Source organism: Apodemus sylvaticus, chromosome X (assembly GCF_947179515.1).
Source record: "Apodemus sylvaticus chromosome X, mApoSyl1.1, whole genome shotgun sequence".
Lineage (NCBI taxonomy): Eukaryota > Metazoa > Chordata > Mammalia > Rodentia > Muridae > Apodemus > Apodemus sylvaticus.
In genome coordinates, this window is record NC_067495.1 from 66,162,032 (window position 1) to 66,172,340 (window position 10,309).

Here is a 10,309-nt window from a genome sequence, read left to right on the forward strand (position 1 = left end):
AGGCTTGAGGCCTAAGTGTGGGGGAATGCCAGGGTGGGGAGGCAGGAGTAGGTAGGCGCAGGACACTCACATAGAAGCAGGAGGAGGGGGATAGGATAGGGAGTTTCTGGAGGGGAAACCCAGGAAAGGGGATAGATAACATTTGGAATGTAAATAAATAAAATATCCATTAAAAATAATAAAGACCCTAGGGGATAATAATTTGGAAAAAATAAAATTACTAATGTTAATTAGTTAATGATATGTTATAGGCATATATTTTAAATCACCTTGAATATGTCCACCTAATCCCCATGATATAAATGAATTTAAATTTGGGCTTTTGGGGTGTGTGTATGTGTGTATGTAGAATGACAAGAATTTTACAATACTGTTTGACATAGCTCCAAACTCATGATCCTGATGTAGCCAGACCCCCACCCCCAGTTCCTGTTTTTTCATACCTCATGGGGCACAGGTTTATATGTAATCAAAACGGGGATCTAAGATAAGGCACCATCTTAGCTGTCTCCTGGCTTCCCTCCCCAGAAGCAACCTTCCTAAGATGAATTTTAGTTCAGTACAGAGATCTATACATGTACAAATTTCCACTAAAGAATATTTTAAGTCTAAGATTTAAAGCCATATTCTTTGATTTTCATCATTTTTTTTTTAACCGTGAGTCAAATGCTAATTCCCAGCAAAAATATGCTGGGTTAGTAGATCTGAATTGCTACACCATTGCCTGAGTCACTTTCTTTGAATCTCTTCAGTTAAAAAAAATGAAAGGTCACTGATTAAAGTTAAATTTTATTAATAATGTTGGAACAAATACATTAATAATTATATAGCTTTTATAATCTATACTTTCACACACACCAGCTAAAGCCTCACAACATCCCTGTGAGGTAGGCAGGGTAAATGTTATTTCTCTATTACTAGTGAGAACAAGGCTCAGAGGTAAAGTAAGGTCACATTGTGGGTAAATGAAACTAATACTAGAACCTAGGCTTTCTGGTATTCTGCTCCCTGAGAACATTCTAGTCCTGACATCTGTTGTTGTATACTGCACATTTCTCTTATGATATTGATCAGGTCAGCTTTTCCTAACCTTCCTAGACAATTCAAACTGGCATGAACTATCTCTTGTTACTGATCTGTTTCATGTATCAAACACCATCCTATGCTGATACTTAGTACGTTTAGATGATCCATGGCTATAAATTCTAAGTGACATGAAGGTTTCAGAAAGTTTTTCCAATGTTGGCTATGTGGAAATTAAACCAAATCAAAACGGTTCTTTTTATACTCTGAAAAAAGCATTGCTGTTGTTTCTAGTGAGTCTTGTAGGTATGTATTAAAACAAAGTAGGAGAAGGTATGTAGAAACATGGTTGGGAAATTTTGTATGACCTAAATGGAATCAGATGATACTAATCTGTTTTCCCTGTTGGCCTGATAGGGAAAGAATCATTAGAATCTTCCTTCAGGCTTGATCCCACCTTAGGTGTGACACCCTCAGCAGCAAGCTAGAAAGGTGATCTGAATGAAACAACAGACTGGTTCAAGCAGTGGTGTACACACACACACACACACACACACACACACACACACACACACACACACAGGTGGTAAGAAAAACAACAAAGCTCTTAAGTGGTTTTGTCTGGGTCCAGTGTAAATTACTTACCAAGGCAGGTTTTAAGTTATATCTTAAATTATAAACAGGAAAGACTGCGAATGCAACTGAATGTAACTGATGCAAAACTGCCTGTCAATGAGAAGACCTTAACAGGCATGAAAGGCAAGGGCTGAGACCCAAATGCTCTCTTACAGAGTGAAGAGAAGCAAATGCAGACACTCAAGTTCAAGGGAACTTCAGAATGCTGGGCATATTACAAATTCCAGTCACAGTCTATTAAATTTAAGTGCAATGGCAAATGACTTAAGGCGATGAGAGGTGGAAACAGAAAACAAATGGGATCTAGATAGGGAATTAGAAAAGACCAAAACCCAAATACATTCAAAATGGATTTAGCACACTTCTAAATCCACTGTTTCAAAAAAGTTTCCTAAATTGAGAGATTTGGTCAAAAAAGTGACAATGTGAATAGTTTACTATCAAAAGAAAGTCCTGCTTAAATGTAAATGAGACCAGTAACTGAAATCCAAGCGCTGCTGCTAGTGACACATATCGGAAAACTGCTTCTAAAAATAGAGTTGCCATGGTGAGACTCAAAAATCAGTGAAGCTGTCTAGAAGCAAGTACGTGTATACCTGAAGCCTACTGAGAAAACATTTGTATCCACTGTAACAAAACCTACTAGTTGTAACTAATGTGAAAAATATTACCACTACATTTCTAAGATAAAACTTATGAAGACCTAGGCTGTTGGGTCCATCATATGGGCCCAAACACACAAAAATGTTAATATATGCAGAACAGACTTTATTCCTTACATAGTGTCATTGTCATCGTCATCATCATGCTTCCTCTTTAGTGGGTTTGAGTCGCTGGCTGTGTTCTGTGAGGAAACCATGTTGGTAATGAGAATATTTTTGGACCCAATCATTGAAGGATTAATCAGAACATTTTGGACTGCAGTTGCCGCAGGAGCTGTAAACAGAAGAGACCCCCCCACCCCCAGCTATGAATTACCCATGATCCAAAGTAGACAACAGAGCAGAATGTCATTTTAGACAAGTTTCAATAGCATAGCACATAACTACATCATAGAAGAGACATAGGTGATTATTAACAGTGGAATTCAATCTTTAAAGATATATATAATCTCCCTAAACCTATTGCAAAATTAACTTAATTTTGTTTTATTTTTAATTACCAGAATTTTAAATTAGTATTCAGCACACTGGATTCATGTGCAAAGCCAGGAAACATGCTTCTCTTATAGGGCATTGTCCAATTTTGTAAAATGCAATTTTACAATTGCATTTATTGACTTGTGTGTGTGCACGCGCAGGTGTGTATGTACCATGGAACACATATGAAGGTCAGAGGACAATTTTTGGGAGTCAGTTCTCTTTATACCATGGGGGTCCTTGGGATTGAACCCAGATAAAGCTTGGTGGCAAAATCTTACTACCCTAACTTTTATGTAAGTTGCTTCTTTTATGGAGATATGTTTCAAAAGATGTGCAGTCTAAACATACATATCAGGAGACTGCTGTGTCGGCAGCCTATTGCATTAGTCCAATCACAGCCGCCACCTATGATATGAATAAAAGCACATTTTCATCCACATTTACATTGGGATGATACAGATCATACATGTGCATCACTAAACTGTATCAGTTTTTTTGAGTTTTTACTCAAAGTGCTTTTCCCTGAAGATGTCTTAGATCTGTGAACCCCAATTTCTTTAGTTTATAGTATTTTAGAATTTGATGAGCACCTCAATTTACTACCCTCCTCCTGAAATTTTAGGTATATGAAAAACTTCATGCAATTGTACAGACTTTGCATGAAGAACCCTGGTTTGCAGCTTTACCTGTCACCTTCCTGTTGTGACACTGATACAAAAGTCTTCCTACAGTGATACAAACTGTTGTATAATTGAGAATCACTCATGAATTCTGTCCCCTCTTCTGCATCATGTTACCTGGTTTGGCAGGTGTGGACTGAGAAGGTGGAATCTGCACGGCAAATCTTTGGCTTGTCACTGATACTGGAGTTGCAACCTTATTTGGGACAGATACTGCTTGTGGGGGTGCTATAGTTGAAATGAACAGATCGTACTAGTTAGATGACTTGAACACATTCATACTCTATAGTCCATAGTTTATAGGAATACACCTTCAGAGTACAGAGGGCTGATGGGAGATGAGAAAGTATCATCAGAAATGAAGGCAGAGTAATTTAAGACTTTTACAATGGGTATTCTTCCCCTGTAACCCCTGTCTCATTCTGGGGAGATTTTTCCTCACTTTTCCTTAGTGTAAATATGTTTTTTGTGCTTTAAAATAAAAAGTAATTGATGCTGCAGGGAAGGAGGATGCTGGGGAGGTGAGGTGGGGGGGGACACCCTCTCAGAGGCAAAGGGGAGGAGGGATGGGATGAAGAACTCTGGGAGGGGGGACTGGGAAAGGGGGAAACATTTGGAACATAAATAAATAAATAAACAAACAAAAACAAAAAAGTAAGTTTGCTTAATTTTAAAGATTGAATGTTTAAATACAAACTTTGGGTTAAGACTTACATTCTAGGTGGTTAAACTTTAAATGTTTAACAAATGCATGTTATATGTAACTGCTCACTATGCCCTGTTGTTTTTAAGTGCAATAATAGTACACACCTGTCTAGTGCAGCTAGTCTGGAGACAGGGTCAAGCGGAACACTTGAGTTTAGGATTTAAGACAAGCTTGGACAACATGATAACTTTAAAAAACAAGCAAATTTTGATATTCCCTTAATTAATGGGAATATACAGGTAAGTAGTATATGACTGAAGAGTGTCATAGCTTTTATATGCCAATTTCTGTTGACAGGAGGTCATATGTAGATTATTGGAGCTACACACCAAACTGATAACAGTTTAAAAATGCTGGCATGTATAGAGGGACAGGAAATTGAACAGAAGTGTATAGCAATGGAGGATGGGGGATTGGGGTTAGCCACCAGAAAGTCCCAAATGTCAGAAAAGCAAGAGACTCCCAGGACCCAAGGGAATGACAGCTGAAATACCCAACAGAGGGGAAAGAGAACCTATAGAGAGCATATCCAGAGGTCAGGCATGGCCCCCAGTTGAGGGATGGGGCCACCCACCCATCTCAAAAATTTTAACCCAAAATTGCTCCTGTCTAAGGAAATGCAGGGACAAAGTGTGGAGCAGAGACTGAAGGAAAGGCCATCCAGAGACTGCCCCACCTGGGGATCCCATATACAGACACCAAACCCAGGTACTATTGCTGATGCCAAGAAGCGCTTGTTGACAGGAACCTGATAAGCTGTCTCCTAAAGCCTGACAAATACAGATGTGGATGCTCACAACCAACAATGGGACAGAGCACAGGGTTCCCAATGGAGGACTTAGAGAAAGGACTGAAGGAGCTGAAGGGGATTGCAACCCCATAGGAAGAACAATAATATCACACAACCAGACCCCTCAGAGTTCCCAGGGACTAAAACACCAACCAAAGAGTACACGTGGAGGGACCCATGGCTCCAGCTGCATATGTAGCAGAGGATGGCCTCATCTGGCATCAATGGATGGGGAAGCCCTTGGTCCTGTGGAGGCTCCATGCCCCAGTGTAGGGGAATGCTAGGGCAGTGGGACAGGAGTGGGTAGGTGAGTGGGGGAGCATCCTGGTGGAGGCAGGGGCAAGGGGGTGGAATGGTGGGCTTTTAGAGGGGAAACCAGGAAGGGAGATAACATTTGAAATGTTAATTAACAAACTAACCAATAAAAACTACTGGCATGTAAATTTATATCCTGAGAATATGAAGAGATCACTCATTCCTCAAAGATCAAATGCTAGCTGGGCAGTATTCTTCAAGTGTAATCTCAGAAGGCTGAGGATACTTGGAAGGCTGAAGGACAGCAAGTTTAAGGCTATCCTGGGTTCCAAAGTAAGACCCAGTTTAAAAAAATATTAGTCTTATACTAGAAGTATAATGAGACCTATAAGACTCAAGTTAAAGATAGCAAGAGTCATGAAATTAATACAAGTAAAAAAGAATATTTTTTCCTGAAAAACATGAAAAAAATTAGAAAACTTTCTTTTCTCTTTTGGGGTATAGGGGTTTCTCTGTATAGCCTTGACTGTGCTGGAACTCACTCTGCAGACCAGACTGGCCTTGAACTCAGATCCTGCCTGCCTCTGCCTCCCAAGAACTACCACTGCCCACCTCCTTAAAAATTTTAAAACATTACAAATAATGATTACTGTTCACTAAGGCTCTTTGGAAAAGTGTTCATTTCTAAAACTTGGACATAGAAATATAAGAGGCTTGGAACATTATATGTCAGAAATATCCACAGTATGATTGAGAGTTATCAAATTGATTTCAGGACACAGCTTCAAGGGCTCTCACTGACAAATATAGGATAATTAGTATGCTTTTCTTTCTGTGCTACCCAGGATGGTCCTTGTCCTGTTTCTAAAAGGTAAGTATTAAAGATTATTTTTAGGAATGTTTTAGGAACTTTTCATTTATTCCAGCCTTCTTTGAACCTGTACCCACTTTATCGAGACATTTGCTTAAGTTCTGTAGCTGGCATGGGTGTGCTTGGAGACCTGAACATAGAAGGTGGAAATAGCTAAGAATAAAGGGTTTCTGGAATCACGGTTTATATGAACAAGTGATGGGCCAATGCCATTTGGGATAAGTCAGTTTTTGTGGTTTTTTTCCCCACTGAATCTGATTAAAACACATATTCATATTTTTACCAGAGAATGAGTAAAATTATCAGTGATAACATATTGGCGTTTATGACTACCATTTTGACTTGGGTTATGGTTCAAAAGCAAATGCTGAGAGGCTGTTTTTATTCAGAAAGGCCACTTTCCCCTTCACTTACCTACAGTTGGAGTAGTAGCTCTGCTACTGACCGCACTTAATCTCGGAACTAGTCTTCCTTGGTTAGGACCCTGGGGGATTTAAAAACAAGTTAGTTTTCAGGGTAAGCTTTGATGCCTAAACTTGATAAAGAGTGAAATTGTAACTGTTAATGTGGGTTATTGGTGGATGATCCAATGCAAATATATTTGGTTTTATTGTGTTTTCTTTTTCTTTTTGTTATGTTACTGAGGACTGAACTCTGCTGTTTTAAAACCAATTATTGGGAGCTTTTGTATCCATCCATATATCCATACATACGAACCTATCGATTCTGTATATTTAAGGTAGACAAATGGTCACTTGTATTATAATATTGAATTTTAACTCGTCAGTGTCTTAAGTCTGCCTAAATTAAAACTGTCTTATAGCAGAATTTCAGAAAACAAGGGTGGCCCAATATGGAGAGTTCTCTTTTTAGTGCTCAGACAGCTTTAGGTCAGATGTCTGAAAAACGTCTAGTTACAAATATCACTCACTTCATTATTGAATTTCACACACAAAAAGCTATTGCAAAGTGGAGAGTTTGTGAGCTCCCAGATCTGGGAATCAGTCCTAGCTTGTCCCTGACTCCATGAGCTCAGGTTCAGCTGCACGATAAGAAAAATTCCCACTGGGTTAGATGAAATAATAAAATTCCTTCTAGCTCTAAAAAAAATTCCAAAAATTATTTTAACCTTTACTGTACCATCTACAGGAATTTGGCTTTCTATAAGTTTACCTATTACTTCCACCATTTAAAAAACATAAGCTTGCCGGGCGATGGTGGCGCACGCCTGCAATCCCAGCACTCTGGGAGGCAGAGGCAGGCGGATTTCTGAGTTTGAGGCCAGCCTGGTCTACAGAGTGAGTTCCAGGACAGCCAGGGCTACACAGAGAAACCCTGTCTTGAAAAAAAAACCAAAAATCAAAAAACCAATACCAAAACAAAAAAAAAACCCCAAAAAGAACAAAACAAAAAACCTAAAAAACATAAACTTGAGGGACCTGAAGGGGATAGGAACTCCATAAGACAGAGTCAACTAACCTGGACCCATGGAGGCCCCCAGAGACTGAACCATCAGTCAAAGGGCTAGGGTGGGCTGGACCTAGGCCCCCCACCCCAGCACATATGTCGCAGGTGTGCAGTGTGGTCTTCACTTGAGTCTCCTAACAATTGGAGTGGGGGCTGTCCCTGAATCTGTTGCCTGCCTGTGGCTCCTGTTCCCCTAACTGTGCTGCCTTGTCTGGCCTCAGTGGAGAGGGTGCATCTAGTCCTGCAGTGACTCCATGTGCCAGGGTGTGGGGGGGATACCCAGGTGATTCCCCCTTCTCAGAGGAGAAGGGGAGGGAGGATGAGGGGAGTAGGAGCTGCGTGGGCGGGGGGGACTGGGAGGAGGGGGGCTTGGATCCGGATATAGAGTAAATAAATTAATGAAAAAAAAACCATAAGCTCCTGTCTCCCCTTTTGATATAAGCAGTTCATGTAGCCTAAGACAGCCTTGAACTCCTAATCTTCCTGCCTTAGAATCTCTACTGTTGGAATTATAGGCACTAGCTAGTGACTATACCTGTCCAGAAAATCTTACCTTTTTAATTAAGGACTTCAGCCTATAGTTTGGAGCTGTCAAGCAGTATCTATCAGGTGGCAGTCTGGGTCCTGCATACGGCTTAATCAGTGGCAAAGGGGTTTGATTCTTCTGCCTTGCAATATCTAGTAAAAACTAATAGAGGAAAAATAGTCATTAGAAATATAACTTTTAAAGTATAAATAAAAATAACTGCAAATAAACGTTTGCTCACATCTCTCGGGGGCGGAGAGGTAAACGACTGGTCAGCCCGACACTGGATGGCCAGTCTCACATCATCTGCATCAACAGTGGCTTTCTTAGCATGACTTGAATAGATTTTTGCATCGTCCAGAATTGTAGTCACATATCCTTTAAGAGCAAAATAATTTTTTCTTAAACGAATGAAGACATTTCCAGGCCGGATCTTAACTAGCCTATACTGGCCTCACTATATAGCCAAGGGATATCCGGAATTTCTGATCCCCTCGTGTTTCCTTCTCTCAAGGGCTAGATTATAGTATGTATCACCAAGACTAACCTAAAGGCATCTTACTATTTATGGCTCCTTGTTTTAAAAGGTTCCACTAATTTCTGGAACGTTTATGAGTTTTGGTTTTAATAACTAATTGTCCTATTTGCATACTTTGCTAAAGAGGCATGCCATATCTAAATACTTACTACTCTCCCTTGGGCCCCTTTTTAGTGTTTTACTCATTTCTAGATTAGTAACAGCTGATTTTGGTTTAAAGTATTACAGTAAACATTTTTTTCTAATTCATGAGGTCAGGTTTTGGGTGTATTTACTTACGGAAAGCAAATTCCAACATTTGGTTTATAACCCTTGGCTCATACTCTGTGATTCCCATATCCTTAAGGATCTGCGCCATCACCTGTGGATTCAAAGAAAAACAAAATGCCAGACGTAATGTGCGAGGTAAGTGAAAGAAATCAAGGCTGGATCGGAGGCATATTTTTATGTGCAGCAAACTGCTCCTCCTTGTGCCGCTCCCAGTGCGTGTCTGTCAGTGATCCCACAAAATCAGTCGTATGCTCTTGCTGAAAACTTTTAGCAAGGGTGGGAGCAAAGGCGCCAGAATGGCCTTTACTGGCTTTCCAGGCAGAGGTAGGGGTGGGTCCAGCTGGCTGTCATTTTCGGATCTGTCAGCGAGGGAAGCTAGCTAGCATCAGAAACCATGTCGCAGTCAGGGCTCATAGTGAAGCAAGGAGGCTGCGGACCTGGGGCTGGGGGCAGCCTCAGGTCAGCGAGACAAAGTCCCGTGACAGTCCTTTTGAGGGGCTCCCCAGGAATAAGGACAGCGCCCCGGGGACAGGGGAACCCCCGTCTCCCGGCTGCAAACGGGCGCGCGAGCCCCCCTCCCCGCCCCCTCCCCGCCGCCAGGCGCTCGCTCTGGCCTGCCTCACAGGTCCCAAAGCCACCGAGGGCGCCTGGCCTCGCTCCCCTCCCGCTTACCAAGGCATCCCTCGGAGCGTTCTTGAGAGGCGCCATCTTGGCCGGCTCCATTTTCTCTAGCGGCTCCTCCACCTCGGAGATAGAGCTGCAGGCGGCTTCCACCTCGGCCAGGCTCCACCCCTGTGGGGGATGAAGGCGGTCCTAGCATGCAGCTCCCCCCCCCCCCCCCCCGCCTCAGCCGCTTCCCAGCCGCCAGCCCCCACCTGTATGGGCTTGGCTACCCTGGGCCCAAGCAGGCTCTGAGGAAGAGAGGTGCGGAGAAGTCGCCCTAGCAAGGCTCAGTGACCTTGCACCACGCACCCCTGCGACCATCTTCACTCCCCGGTAATGACCACCGGTCCTCTGAGTTTCCTGGAATTCCCTCAGAGGCCCTTCCTCTACTCTGTCTCTGGGTGAATATGGTTCTGGCCAACACAACACACCCGTACATTGGACTGTTACGTTAACAACAAATGTGTATCACCACACTGACACAGGCCATATTGATACTACAAAACTATTTGCTGCTTAGCTGACATTCAAATTTAAGTGGGCATTAGGAAATCTTTTTCAAATCTGGCATCCCTACCCAGTAGACCAGAGGTTTTCTACCTGCACAATGCGACTCCTTCAGGTTCGAACCACCCTTTCACAGGGTGGTTCATGCATATCAGATTTTTTTTTAAAAAATATTTACATTGTTTACATAACAGCAACAAAATTACAGTTATGAAATAGGAACGAAAATAATTTT

At 41.8% G+C, this 10,309-nt stretch overlaps 1 protein-coding gene across 1 annotated transcript; it reads right to left on the reverse strand.

Moving 5' to 3' along the window:
• Positions 1–776: 776 nt before the first annotated feature.
• On the reverse strand, positions 777–9,704 carry Taf9b (TATA-box binding protein associated factor 9b). The gene is made up of 7 exons (XM_052171258.1): positions 9,577–9,704; positions 8,914–8,995; positions 8,338–8,474; positions 8,124–8,258; positions 6,518–6,587; positions 3,599–3,709; positions 777–2,595 (listed from the first exon to the last, which is right to left on the reverse strand). The coding sequence occupies exons 1-7, from the start codon at positions 9,625–9,627 to the stop codon at positions 2,435–2,437; spliced, it is 747 nt and encodes a 248-aa protein (XP_052027218.1). The 5' UTR covers positions 9,628–9,704; the 3' UTR covers positions 777–2,434.
• Between the last annotated feature and the right edge of the window lie 605 nt (positions 9,705–10,309).

What these genes read in the sequence shown, in the direction of transcription:
- Taf9b (XM_052171258.1), bottom strand. Translation starts at nt 9,627, where the DNA reads ATGGAGCCGGCCAAGATGGCGCCTCTCAAGAACGCTCCGAGGGATGCC. An exon ending in ACGCTCCGAGGGATGCCTTG is followed by an intron (nt 8,996 to 9,576) that starts GTAAGCGGGAGG and finishes TTGAATCCACAG; the next exon opens with GTGATGGCGCAGATCCTTAA. An exon ending in AATGTTGGAATTTGCTTTCC is followed by an intron (nt 8,475 to 8,913) that starts GTAAGTAAATAC and finishes TTGCTCTTAAAG; the next exon opens with GATATGTGACTACAATTCTG.